This window comes from Mustela erminea, chromosome 21 (genome assembly GCF_009829155.1).
Source record: "Mustela erminea isolate mMusErm1 chromosome 21, mMusErm1.Pri, whole genome shotgun sequence".
In the NCBI taxonomy this organism is placed as follows: domain Eukaryota; kingdom Metazoa; phylum Chordata; class Mammalia; order Carnivora; family Mustelidae; genus Mustela; species Mustela erminea.
Window position 1 is genome coordinate 12,988,936 of NC_045634.1, and position 14,364 is coordinate 13,003,299.

A 14,364-nucleotide genomic window follows, 5' to 3' on the forward strand; every position below is an offset into this window, starting at 1 on the left:
GCGTAGCCCCATGGATGTGGAATTATTTTCTCTCTCTTTCTCAGTGACTGTTTTCCTTGAGAAAATGCTGAGGAACAAAGGTCCCTGCCTCATTGTGTAAGAAAAGGAACACTCATGTCTTTAACAACTCCGTTATAGCAAAAAGGAACATAAAAAAAAAAAAAAAAAAGGAACTAACGGTAGAATGGGACTTAGAAACTTAAGGAATTCTCCTGGGTTGATGCTTGGGGGTTCATTTCTTGCAGGTTTGTGTGATGATTTGAGTTTAATATTCTTAAAATTTGTCCTTTTTTCTCCTAGGTGAATGTTGGATGTGTACCCAAAAAGGTAAAATTACTATTTCTTCTTTCTTCCATACTTCTTTTACATGTTTGATAAAGCAATGCGTTGATTTATTAGCTTAGAGTGCATGAGTGAGATAATATCTAGGTCCAGTAATTAGGACTGGTCCATCTTCTCAATCTAAATGACTGAATGGAATCTGCTTAGGTATTCTCATTTAATCCTGTAGCCTCATGGATTCTCTTAACAACTGTGTTGGTTTTCTTTCCTGGTATCTGTGGTGTAGGGCACACTGAATGAACTTGTCCTTCACCTGTGAAAAAAGAGGAAAAAATGGCAGCTCTTCTTTCCAAAGCTGCCTCTTGCTTGTGCTGGCAAATAATTTTATTCCACATTTGAACGTGCTTTAACATGTTCTAATCCTAAACTTAAAACCTTTTGTTACTGAGATTACATTCTAAACTGGCATTTTTTTGGTAACCGGTAAACAAATATTCCTAATCTCTTCAGTGACACATAGCTGAGTTAATGCCAGAAGGTTTTTTTATAATCTGTTTCCCAGTATGGGTAAGGTTTGGATTTTTGTGTGTATGGTTTCTTTTTTTTTCTTTTTAAATCATAGGAAAGTTTCTTTTTTACTGTGGGACACTTTCCCTCAATTGTTTTCTTTCCTTTTGGTCTTAGATTTTGTACCCTGTTCTTTTTTTTTTTTTTTTTTTTTTTTTTTTTTTTTTTTACAGATTTTATTTATTTGACAGACAGAGATCACAAGTAGGCGGGGCGGGGCGGGTGGAAGCAGGCTCGCCACCAAGTAGAGAGCCCAATGTAGGGCTCCATCCCAGGACCCTGGGATCATGGCCTGAGCTGAAGGCAGAGGCTTTAACCCACAGAGCTACCCAAGCACCCCTTTGTACCCTGTTCTAATTGGAGTCATGCAATTATGATATATAGATTATGTGAATCAGTTATAAAGTAGTTTAAACCAGTTATGGTAGTAAATCCATTGATTGGTGCTACCTCATTATTTAAATACCATCTGGGTATAGTAGCCTGAATTGGTAATATTTTGTTCCTGTATATTATGTTTTGTTTATTCATTCTATTCTGAACACATGTGCAGGACATTTACTTTATATTTTCATAGGGCTCTATTGACTTCAAAGTGCTTTTTGCAAGCTTGAAGATCAGTTGGTTAATTGCCTTTTGTTTTCTAGAACTAGCTAAAGCCTGGAGTAACTGCCCTCCAGAAGGATAGAGTGGGGCAGCAGTAGAGAAGGAATCAGATCGATGGGGCTGCTACTATCCTAATTAGGATGAGCCTATCATATAGAGCTTCTCCAGAGGTTGTCGGATGCTATAGCAGCATATATAATACGCATTGGAAGTAAATAAATACGGTACCTCATGATGGGATGACTTATAGTGGTGTTTCTTAAAATAACCCATCTTATTTTGTAGTACTGACAAACCTGTCATAGGTACTATTTAAGATAAACAATCTAGCAGATAAAATGGTTAATTCTATATTGTATGAATTTTACCTCAATTTTAAAAAATGAGCAGAATCCAGCAGGGTCACCGATTACTCATCTTTAGGCATAAATGAAGAACAGTACAAAGAAGAAACCTAACGCTTATCAAAAATGGAGTCTCAGGCTTATCTGACAAAGAAAAATGATTGTTTGTCATCTAGAGTTCTGGATGCCAACTGGAATTCAGCTATCTTGATGATCAGTTGTTATAAAAGGCCTTTACAGATTTTAGGCTGCATTCCACAGATATGCAACAAACATTTGAGTTCCAGATGCCTGATTACACAATCTTTGACAAGGATATGTTCATAGGTACTGAGTTTATAAGAGGGATTCGATCTCTTAAGGTTTTCAGTCCTCAGCTTGATCTCATAGCTTCTTCTAAATCACTTTACTATAAAGCTACAGATGCATTTCCATTCCCTAGAATTAATCATAGAAGATGGGGCTTCAACAAACCTGAAACTTAAATGGAGGATGTAAGCAATAATAAATTTTACCAGCAGGACTGGAAGGCTTATAACATCCTGCTTCTATGGAGTAGGGAATGTAATAGAAATAATTTCCTGCGACATTTCACCAGCTTCCATACAACATCTGTCTGGTCATATTGCTGAACTTTTAGAATGTTTAGTTTTATTTTTAATTTAAAGTTCATTATTTTTATCTGCTATTATGTAGTTACCTTTCACGCATGATTTCTTTCTTTTCTCAGGACTCATGTACTACTGTTGTGGCTTCCTTTTTTTTTTCTTGACAGGTAATGTGGAACACGGCTGTCCACTCTGAATTCATGCATGATCACGTTGATTATGGCTTTCAAAGCTGTGAGAGTAAATTCAATTGGCGGTAAGCGTTAATGCTCAGAGTGTTCTATTTACAAATATATTTATCTTTCATAATTAAATGAGCCGTAAACTTTTTTTGGGGAGGGTGTTACTGTGGTAAAATGTATATAACAAACCTTTGCAGGTGAGGGATATATCCGTGGCCTTGATTGTGATGCTGGTTTTAAGGTGTGTACTTCTCTCTAAACTCATCAAGTTACGTTCACTAAATATGTACAGTTTTTTGTATGTCAGTCTTACCTCCATAAAATGGCTTTCAAAGTCATGTAAAGTCCATTTTAGCTATTTTTAAGTTGTCAATACAGGGCCATTAAGTTATTCATAGTGTTGTGCAACCATTACCACCACCCATTTCGAGAGCCTTTCCTCCGTCCAGAACAGAAACAAGGTGCTTCTTAGACAAAAACTCATCTCCTCTCCCCCCAGGCCCTGGTATCACCATCCTACTTTCTGTCTCTATGAATTTGCCTATTTTAGGTACTTCATACGACGTTTGTCCTTTTAAGCCTGGCTTATTTCACTTAGAATAATGCTTTAAAAGTTCATCCATGTTGTGGGATGTGTCAGAATTTAATTCCTTTTTAAGGCTGAAAAATATTCCCTTGTGTTCATACCACATTTTGTTTATCCATTCAGCCTTCAGTGGACTTTTGGTTGTTTCCACCTTTAGTCTGCGGTGACTAATGCTGCTGTGAACACTGATCTACAAGTTGCTGCTTTGGGGTCTATACCTAGGAATGAAATTGCTGGGTCAAATAGCAACTTTATTTATTATCATTTTCAAAATTTTTTGTTTCTTCGCCTTGCCCCTCAAATGGCGATTTTATGTTTAACTTTTATTTTGTTTATTATTTATTTATTTATTTTTAAAGATTTTATTTATTTATTTGACAGACAGAGATCACAAGTAGGCAGTGGCAGGCAGAGAGAGAGCAGGAAGCAGGCTCCCTGCTGAGCAGAGAGCCCGATGTGGGGCTCAATCCCCAGACCCTGGGATCATGGCCTGAGCCAAAGGCAGAAACTTTAACCTGCTGGACCACCCAGGTGCCCCTATGTTTAACTTTTAAAGGAACTGCCATAAACTTTTAGGAGCCATCAAAATTTTCAAAATTTTCAGAAATCCATCCACTTATTCAACAAACATTTATCAAGTGGCCCATAAGTACTAGGGACTTGCCAAAGCAGCTCTCCCTGTCTTGTCTGCAGAACGAAATTTACATACCATGGATGCCAGGTGAACATCTTCCCTGGACTAGAGTAAGGGTTCTCTACATATGGCAGAGCAGATGGGCACGGGGGGCAGGGGCAGCTGCCTTCAGAGATACTCCCTCCTGCGGATCTTGTTGACTGCTCTGTGTGTGTGTGTGATTCTCTGCTGAAAGGGGTGTTCAGGGACAAATGCCCCAGTCCCTAAGGGAAAGAAGAGAACCCTGTTTCTCAGTACTGACTCAAGTTTCATTACAGCGTTATAAAGGAGAAGCGTGATGCCTATGTGAGCCGCCTGAACACCATCTATCAAAATAATCTCACCAAGGTGAGTGTGCTGGGTTTGGGGTTTAGAGAGGGGGCTGTTCTCTGCTGGAGTGTGCTGCCGGTCTGGCCAGACAAAAAACATAGCCTTTGCACGTATCCCTTGTTGTTTCTTTAATTTCTTTTGCCGTTAATGGTTTTGAGGTTGACCTGCCAGAGCGGGTCTCTGCTCAGGAGGCATCTTTTTTCTAAAGAGTGGGCAGCGCCTGCTGTGATGGGTAGACCAGGTCTCTCCTGATGGCGGCTCCTTGAGTAGGTCTCGCCCTCCAGTTAGTTCTAGAAACCCAAAACAGAGACTGATTTACACAACGATACACCAGCTTATTCAGATCAGAAGTACAGCCTGGCTGGAAGGCTGCCATTGCTCATTTGCTCCCAGCAGCCTCGCCTTGGTGGCTAGATATAGTCAAGAGAACAAATTATAGTTCAGAAGGTTGTTTTTGTGATGAAGTCTGATCAAGTACACCGGGCAAAGGCCTGTTTACCTTCAGCAAATATATATTATCTTTTGCCAGTCTCTGGCTTTTTCTGTCTTGGTGCTTAAATGTTGTACTTCCCCTTGGGGCTGCTGGAGACGTTGACAAATGGTGCACAATCCGGCTGCTGCCCTTTTTCTTTTCTTTTTTTTCCTCTTAAGAGAGGGAAAGAGAGAAAGAGCCCAGGAGGGGCAGAGGGAGAAACAGACTCCCCACCAAGCAGGGAGCCTGTCGTGCATCTCAGTCCCAGGACTCTGGGATCATGACCTGAGCCCACGGCAGGCATGTAACGACTGGGCTACCCAGGGGTCCCCGGCTGTCCTTTTCTTTTCCTTTTTTAAAAAGGTTTTATTTATTTATTTGAAGACAGATCACAAGTAGAGAGAGGAGGAAGCAGACTCCCTGCCGGGCAGAGAGCCTGATGTGGGCCTCTGATCCCAGGACCCTAGGATCATGACCCGTGCGAAGGCAGAGGCTTTAACCCACTGAGCCACCCAGGCGCCCTGCCCGCTGCCCTTTTCTTGACAGTGTTTATCCCACCACCCTTCATTTGCCTTTGGTGGTTTCACTTTGCAGGTTCTAAGATTTCTGCATAGCTTAGATTGTATTTAGATCAGTAGATTGTCGGTGATATTTGGGCCCCCATAATCTCATTGACAGCATGTCTATAAGCCAGCTTTTAGGGTTCAGTTACTTCTATAAATGGCTAACCTCATGTATTTTTATAATGATTCTTATTCATTGGGTTTATTTTTTCGGAGGGTGATATTTTCTTTTCTTTTCTTTTTTTTTTTTGAAGAATTTATTTATTTGACAGAGAGTGAAAGAAGGAGAGAGAGCACAAGCAGGGGAAGCAAGGCTCCCCGCTCAGCAGGGAGCCCGATGCAGGACTCGATCCCAGGACCCCGAGACCTGAGCCGAAGGCAGAGGCTTAACCCACTGAGCTACCCAGGTGCCCCCGGAGGGTGATATTTTCTGACCTTAATCCCAATTCAAGTATTTGAGGGCCTTCGGTCCCCTCTACATGGATGACAAGAGATTTTAAGACCATTAGACATGAGCATAGAGGTACCACTTGTTATACTAAGACACCCACATCAGTTTTTTTAAAAAATGGAGTGAGCTTAAATACTTTTGCAGAAGAGCCAGGAAAGTCACTCAGGGAACAGCAATTTTTTTTTTTTTTTTAATATTCACAAATCTTAGTGTGTAGTCAAACTTACTGTATGTGACCTTATGGGAAAGGAATTACTTATAGTCAGTCCAGAGCTTGTGAATAGGAAAGGATACTTTCTGTCAAGTATCTTAGGAAATGAAAAAAAAAATTCTCTCTGTTCCTCCCCCTCATGATTATTATTGGCACTTGACCCAGACCCCTCTAGCACCCTATGGGAAACCATTCTCTCCTGAGGAAGGTTTTTCTTGTGGCTTCTGGCGCTGACCTTGATTCAGCTTGGTTAAGCAGGGCACCTGGAGGGCTATTTGGGAAGGAGGAAATAACTTAATTCAGAACAGAGCATGTTCCGAAATGTCGAAATATGCTCTTTTGTGATCAAGCTCCCACGATTCCATTGTCCTGGTAAGTTGCCCACATTTGCTTGCCGATACACATATCACAGCTTCAGAAGCTTGTCCTCATTCCCCGAAAGGGAGGCCCCAGCACAGAGGGTGCCAGAGTCTGACTTCGTAACATCTCTCGCACAGAACTTCATTGTTGTGGGATTTTGTGGTTACTTCCATTTTGTTTGAGAAAACAGAAGTGTTGCGTTTCCCTCCCTTGGCCGGAGTGTTCCTCTTTTGCCTCTGCTTTCTTCATCTTTATCCTCTTGTCTTTCTGAGCCTTCTGCCCCTCCTCCAGACACAGCATTCTTCAGTGTGATTTCATTGCCAGTGAGGAAGACTTTCTCCCCAACTCCTGCGGACAGAGATGGAGGGTTTCTTCCTGGGGAGGTGACTAGCATGTATCTTTTTTTGGTCTCTGGATTTTGGCCCAAGATAGCATCTTTATAGCTTCCTGCGGCCAACTTCCAGCATCACACGGCAACCTCCTTACCTAAATGTCAGTGAACAGACGTTCTGCAGAAACTCAGACGTGACAGAGTTGTCTTGGTGTCAGCAAACCTCAAATCTAGATAGCCTCCATAGAGAGGGAAAGAGCAGATATGTCGCCACAGGTGTTCTCGTATCTTGAGCACAGGCTAATGTCACGGTCCCTTCTCCAGTCCCATATAGAAATCATCCATGGCCATGCAGCATTCACTTCTGATCCGGAGCCCACAGTAGAGGTCAATGGGAACAAGTACACTGCTCCTCACATCCTGATTGCCACAGGTGGCGTGCCCTCACGTCCCCAGGAGAGCCAGATCCCCGGTGAGTCTTCTCAAGGCAAATACTTGTTAACCGTCAAGTGGAGTATACTGTTGTCTTCAGCCTTCCAAGCGATGCTAGGGAATCTGCCTGCCCCAGTTCGTTCTCTTGGACAAGGCCACACAGAGGAGAAGGCCTCCGCAGAACCTAAATGTAATTGGCTTAACTTGTGCCTGGTGATGGGGCAAAGATATTTCTTCTAGCTCCAAGCTCAGACAGCCTACAGGTAACACCGCAAGAAAAATCAGCAAAGAATCTCATCTTTTCAGCATGACAGAGACGGGCACCCACCTGGGTTTGTCCCCTGAGTGGTTATTTACAAGACATGTTCTTTGTTTGTTTATTTTAAAGATTTTATTTGTTTATTTGAGAGAGAGAGAGATAGAGAATGAGAGGAGAGAGGTCAGCGGGAGAAGTAGACTCCTGCTAAGCAGGGAGCCCGATGTGGGACTCGATCCCAGGACTCCAGAATCATGACCTGAGCTGAAGACAGTTGCTTAGCCAACTGATCTGCCCAGGTGCCCCTACAAGATGTGTTCTTTACTTGTGTTCTGTTTAAGGAAGTGAAATCTTGTACAGATATAACTTAATGACTTACTTGGTATGCATAGTTTTCTCTCTTACATAGAAAATTATAAAATTAGGGGCGCCTGGGTGGCTCAGTGGGGTAAGCCGCTGCCTTTGGCTCAGGTCATGATCTCAGGGTCCTGGGATCGAGTCCCGCATCGGACTCTCTGCTCGGCAGGGAGCCTGCTTCCCTCTCTCTCTCTCTCTCTGCCTGCCTCTCTATCTACTTGTGATCTCTCTCTGTCAAATAAATAAATAAAATCTTAAAAAGAAAAGAAAAAAAAGAAAATTATAAAATTAAAGCAGTAAGGAATTTCAGATAGGCCTATTTGCTCTTCTTGCATTTTGTGCACACAGGGATAAACTATGAACATACTGCCTTATTCTCACATAAGAAACATGGTTCATGTCTTTCTCCCCAGCTAAATTATAAGGTCTTTTTGGGCGGTGATCATAGCTTATCCATATTTTGTATTCTCCCTGGATTGGCCTTATAAGATCTGTGACCAACCTGAATTAAATGGGAAATTTGGGGTGCACATGCATTTATGTGTTTTGTTCTCTCTGGGGAGAGGATCCAAAACTTTCACCAGCTTTAAAAGGAGGTTCATGACCCCCAAAAGGTCAGGAGCAACTACCATAAAAGACGGTAAAGTACTATTCTCAAGTTCCTAAAAATTTAACTGAAAGTTTGGACATAAGCATCCTAATATGAAGCAGTCTTCAAGACTGCTTGTTAAGTGAAAAAAAGCAAGGTATGAAGCAGAGTGTATAGTATGCTACAATTTGTGTTTTTTTTCAAAAGGCAGGAAGACTGTCCACATGCACTGGAATATCTCTAGAAAAATACTCAAAGCCCTGTGATGCTGACTCCCTTAAAGGAGAGCACTAGAGGTCGGGGTGGGAAAGATTGCTTTTCACTAGATGCTCTATTGTGCTTTTCGAATTTTTAAAATGTATACATTTACTAATTTAAAACATATAATAAAAACACGTGCAAAGAATTAAATAAAAGGTCAGTGTTCCAAGGTTATTTCTAGGCTCAGGGTGCTCACAGGTGGGACATATTGCTATAGGATGGCATCAACCAAAAAGACTTTCCAGGAAAAAGGAGGCTAACAGATTGAGCGGTAAGTGCTGAGGAAGAGGAAGACCGAAAGAACCAGTGGGAAATAAAGATGTCTTCAAAAGATATTGAGCCAGTTCGACCAATTTTTCCAGTACGGAAGTTCTGGGGGCCCATTCATTAAGCTGAGACTAGAAAAGGGTGAGGACCAGATTGCAGAGACTTACAAAGTCAAATGAAGGAATCTCTAGAATTCACGACAACTGGGTCAAATAACTGTTAGCTTATAAATAGAGTTGTGACAAGATGTAAGCGATAATTTTAGACACCTGGCCTGACAGGGACTCACAGAGGAGGCAGATGAATGCAGAGAGCTGTCGCAGTAGCATGTGTGGGGGTGATGATATGGTGCGGAACCCCAGCGTTAGTGTCTGATCTGTAAAGGAGAAGCTCGGTTCTGCAGAGGCTTACTGAGCCGCTGCTGTGGGCCAGGCCGCAGAGAGGAGGACAGGCATAACGGACTCAGAAGGAAGAATCAGCTGCTGGATTTCATTGATTCCAGGACACATTAAAAAAAAAGTATATTCATCACATCTGAGATCAGGATTATTAAAGATTTATTTATTTTAGAGGGAGAAAGAGATCACAAGTGGGAGGGGAAGGGAGAGGGAGAGAGAGGATCTCAAGCAGACACTGCATTGAGAGTGGGGCCCGATGCGGGACTTGATCTCACGACCCTGAGACCATGACCTGGGCCGCAACCAAGAGTCGGACGCTTAACTGATTGCACTCCCAGGTGCCCCGGATGTGTCCTTTAATCATGGCACCTCGAATTTAGCGAAGTGTAGTATTTTTATTAACTCAGGGTTTCATTTGGGTTATTGGCGGAGATCGTTCAATTTAACTGTAGTGGTAAACTTGGGAGAGGGATACAGCTGGGACCTAAAGTTTAAGATTCAATTCTTTTTTTTTTTTTAAATTTTATTTATTTATTTGATAGAGATCACAAGTAGGCAGAGAGGCAGGCAGAGAGAGAGGAGGAAGCAGGCTCCTTGCTGAGCAGAGAGCCTGACGTGGGGCTCAATCCCAGGACTCTGGGATCATGACCTGAGCCAGAGGCAGAGGCTTTAACCCACTGAGCCACCCAGGCGCCCCTACGATTCAATTCTAAACATACTGAGTTTGAAGCAGAGTAGAATTATGTAGTGGGGCAGTTAGGAATCTGGGACTCCTTGGGGAAAACGTCAAAACTGGAATATTTGAAAGTCCTCCACTGTCAGGGGAGAGTTGGTTGAAACGTTTGAAGAAAAACACAGAAGAGAGCCAAGGCTGAGCTGAGGGGTTCACATCTACATTTGGGGGCAGGAGAATGAAACAGAGCCAGCAGAGTCTCTTCATGAGAGCCAAGACAATCTTAGTTCCTTAGAGAAATGTAATAGGCAGTCATTACTTCTCTTAATTCTACAGAGAAAATGAAAATGTGTACTCAGGAAAGACTGGGTTGGCAGCATCCCAAGTGGAGACTTTGACAAAACTTGTCAGAACAGTATGTGATGGCCGAGAAAGCATCTGGGTCCATATACAAAGTTTTGATACCCTTTTATAAGGGAAAGCTTGGTCTGTGTGATCTGTATTGCATTTTCCTCCCTAGGGGCCAGCCTAGGAATAACGAGTGATGGATTTTTCCAACTGGAAGAATTGCCTGGGTAAGCAGTTTGTTCTTCCTCAGTCTCTCTAGCTAACGCTTCTTCTGCCTCCTCCACCCAACCATTAAATGCAGGCTTCCCTTGAATTTTCTTTACCTGCTTCTCTTTTAATGACCTTGGGTATCTCATCCACTAATATCCCCAGTGAACAACTCAGAGCTGCCTTTTTCTTTCTTTCTTTCTTTAAGATTTATTTATTTATTTGAGAGAGAGTGGAGAGGTGCAGAAGGAGAGAAGCAGTCTCCCCGCTAAGTGCAGAGCCCAGCGTAGGGCTTGGTCTCAAAACCCCAGGATCATGACCTGAACCGAAATCAAGAGCCGGTCGCTTAGCCACCTGAGCCACCCAGGCGCCCCCTGACTCAGATCTTTCATTACAGTTTTTAGGGCGAGAATTAAACACACGGTGGTTTTGAAGAGTAAATAGTAAAGTCCTAAAACCATCTTCTTTCTTCACCTGAATACAGCATCATCTGCCCATGTGTCGCAATTAACTGATTCTGGTTTCCAGAGCCACTGGTGCAATGAAAGCCCTGTTGTTTGCACAAAAGAGAGGTTTTCTGGGTTTGTCCTCCATGTGGATTTGTCCAGACAACCTTTGTAAATGTCTGTCACGAAATTAGATGCATAGGAAAAAAATCTACTGAGGAAGACGGTTTCTCTAATTTGAAGAAGCTGCCCGTTGCAGGTTTTCTAGGCTGGAGGAACCGTTTTGGCTCAGGATGGACCTTTATCTCCCTGTAAGTAGCACCGAATCTGGAAATCAGCATTGCTCAATGCTGCTGCTCCCTTGCGGGGCTGCCAAGCCGGTTCCAAGTCCTAATCCTGTGTTTCTGTAAAGGCCTTCACGGAGTGTGACTAATAACCTATTGTCCGAAACTTTACCTTAATTCACCTGGAGCCGCAGACGGTGAAGAAGGGGCAAGAGGGCTTCTCTGAGTCTCTTAGCTACAGTGGAGACCTCCCATGAAGATATTCGGAGCATGCACTCTTCTGACTTTGAGGGAGGCACGGTCCATTTTATATTTGCTGTCTGCAGGGCACACAACTGTGTCAGAGAACCGCTCCTTTTCCCTCACGATCTGCCTGGTCCTGTTTGGTTTTAGGGTTGAATGAGGACACATGGGGGAATGTTTCCAGAAATGTGGTCATGACTTGTCATGTCTGGATGATACAAGTCAATCTAGACTCACCCTCGTAGAATCTACCTTACAGATACCTGTCCGTGAAGTCTTTTAAAATAAAGGATTTAAAGAACGAAATCATTTATTTTAATATATTTAAAATGCTAGCAAGACAAGTTTAATAAGTGAATTTATGTGTGTTAGGAACAAAGGACTCTGGGAACATACGAAATGAATGAACAATTTTTTTTCTTTTTCTTTTTTTAAGATTTTATTTATTTTAGAGAGAGAGTACATGAGTGTGTGTGTGTGTGCAGGGAGAGACAGGGAGGAAGGAAAGGGAGAAAGAATTTGAAGCCGATGCCTCGCTGAGCGGGGCTCGATCTCATGCTCTCGAGAAAGGAGCAGAGGTCAAACATAATAGGAAAGAGGGAGGTTGAGATGGAAGAACTATTTCATGATTTCCAGGCTATGGGGACATTTCCTTTTCAAACCCTGAGTTGTAAGGTAAGCCGACGTGCCGTTCTTTGGGTTCACACTTCGTCCTCTCTTTAGACCAGACAGACCCCTCTGATGGCACAGACTCACCCCACGGATACCTTACCTTTGGAAGGTCATAAAGAAAGCTTTCCTCTGGGGCACCTGGGTGGCTCAGTGGGTAAGCCTCTGCCTTCGGCTCAGGTCATGATCTCAGGATCCTGGGATTGAGCCCCGCATGGGGCTCTCCGATCAGTGGGGAGTCTACTTCCTTCTTTCTCTCTCTCTGCCTGCCCTGCCCCTCTGCCTACTTGTGATCTCTGTCTGTCAAATAAATAAATAAAATAGTAAAAAAAAAAAACAAACAAACAACTTTCCTCTGCTCTTCCCGGATTGCTTGGTTCTTTCCAAGTACTGTAAGTTCTTTGAAGCCTCAGCAAACCCAGCCCTGACTGGGGCAGTTCCAGCTCAGGGGTATTGACGCTCCAGGCTGCAGCATGTTGGGAATCCTCATTGCCCTAGGGCTGGGATCAGCTTCTCCACCCCTGATATAGACCTTCGTCAGCATTTATCTAGTGCTGAAGATGCCTTTTTAGACTGAAATTTAGGCAGGGGAGTCTACTCTCATTCAGATCTATCCTGTAAGTTACATGGTTTGCTTTAAGTAGCCTGTAACCTACTGCAAAGATTGATAGAATTGAAGAGTGATCAAGGAGGAGTTCTGAGGGGCGCCCAGGTGGCTCAGTGGATTGTGCGTCTGCCTTCGACCCAGGTCACGATCCCAGGCTCCTGGGATGGAGGCCCACATTGGGCTGGCTCCCTGCTCAGTGGGAAGCCTGCTTCTCCCTCTCCCGTTCCTCCTGCTTTTGTTCCCTCTCTCACTGACTCTCTCTCTGTCAAATAAATAAATAGAAATAGAAATCTTAAAAAAAAAAAAAAAGGCAGTTCTGAGCAGGGAAGAATCATGGTGAGTTAGTTGCCAGTTTTAGGTTTAGGTATGAAGGTCACTCATAAGGAGTCATCTTGGGGAGCACCTGGGAGGCTCAGTCGGTTCAGTGCCTGCTTTTGGTTCAGCTAGGTCATGATTTCCAGGTCCTGGGATTGAGCCCCACATCAAGCTTCCTGCTCAGCAGGGAGCCTGCTTCCTCCTCTCTCTGCCTGTTTCTCTGCCTACTTGTGATCTCCATCTGTCAAATAAATAAATAAAATCTTTAAAACAAAATAAAAAGTCGTCTCTAGTTTCAAAGGTTTTTTCCCTCTCTGAAGAAATGAGGCAAAAGAACTTTTTTATTTTTTAAAGATTTTATTTATTTATTTGATGGACAGATCACAAGCAGGCAGAGAGGCAGGCAGAGAGAGAAAGGGGGAAGCAGGCTCCCCGCTGAGCAGAGATCCCTGTGCAGCGGGGCTCTATCCCAGGACCCTGGGATCATGACCTGAGCAGAAGGCAGAGGCTTATTAACCCACTGAGCCACCCAGGTACCCCAAGAACTTTTTTTTTTTTTTTTAAAGATTTATTTATTTGAGAGATAGAGTGAGTGTGGGGAGAGGGGCAGAAGGGGAGAGAGATAAAATCTTTTAAGCAGACTCCATGCTGAGCATGAAGCGTGGCATAGGGCTCGATCTCACAACTGTGAGGTCACAACTGGAGCCCAAACCAAGACTCGTTGCTCAACCAACAGCACCACCCAGGCGCCCTGAGGCTAAAGAGCTTTTGATAACTAAAAATATACTTCCCTTCTACAAGGGGACATCTTCTACATAAAACTGCAATGTGGTATCCAGGATTGAATCTTGGAGCCACAAAAGGAAATGAATGGAAAAACTGGTGACGTCTGAATAAGTCTGGAGTTCAGTCAGTAGCAATGTACCAACCTCCATTTCTTGGTTTTGACAAGTGTACCATGATCCTGCAAGATGTTAACTTGGAGAACAGGGCAGAGTGTATACGGGACACCTCTGTACTATTTTTTCAACTTTTCTGTAAATCTTAAATTATTCCAAAATCCGTTTATTTTAAAAATACTAACCCTCTCTCTCATTTTAGCCGCAGTGTCATTGTCGGCGCGGGCTACATTGCTGTAGAGATAGCTGGCATTCTTTCCGCTCTGGGTTCAAAGACATCACTAATGATACGGCATGATAAGGTAAATTCTTTGCTTTTTTCCTTTTCCCTTTCCTTTGCTTGAATCTTTAAAAAAAATCTACCCTGAGAATATTAAAGACCAGGGTGTAAAGCATGTGGAAGTCAGTTGGTTTATTCTGCATGGAACTGCAGAGAAGCTCTTTGAATTGGGCTGTATGTCCTTATCAGCTACCAGCTGATAATGATTTTGATTGGATCAAACTGGCTGGTATTTTCATCCTGAAGTAGTAGGTGGTGTCAGGTGCC

At 43.1% G+C, this 14,364-nt stretch overlaps 1 protein-coding gene across 2 annotated transcripts in view; it reads left to right on the forward strand.

Annotated features, from left to right (window-relative positions):
* GSR (glutathione-disulfide reductase) overlaps positions 1-14,364 on the forward strand; it is a 47,271-nt gene that overhangs the window by 16,383 nt on the left and 16,524 nt on the right. For both annotated transcript variants that reach the window (XR_004282354.1, XM_032329406.1), the window contains exons 2-7: positions 301-327; positions 2,575-2,663; positions 4,127-4,196; positions 6,891-7,038; positions 10,320-10,374; positions 14,020-14,119. Coding sequence is in view for 1 of the 2 variants with exons in the window: in XM_032329406.1 (XP_032185297.1) it covers positions 301-327; positions 2,575-2,663; positions 4,127-4,196; positions 6,891-7,038; positions 10,320-10,374; positions 14,020-14,119 (489 nt within the window). In the remaining variant the exon portion in view is untranslated. The remainder of the gene's footprint in view (positions 1-300; positions 328-2,574; positions 2,664-4,126; positions 4,197-6,890; positions 7,039-10,319; positions 10,375-14,019; positions 14,120-14,364) is intronic.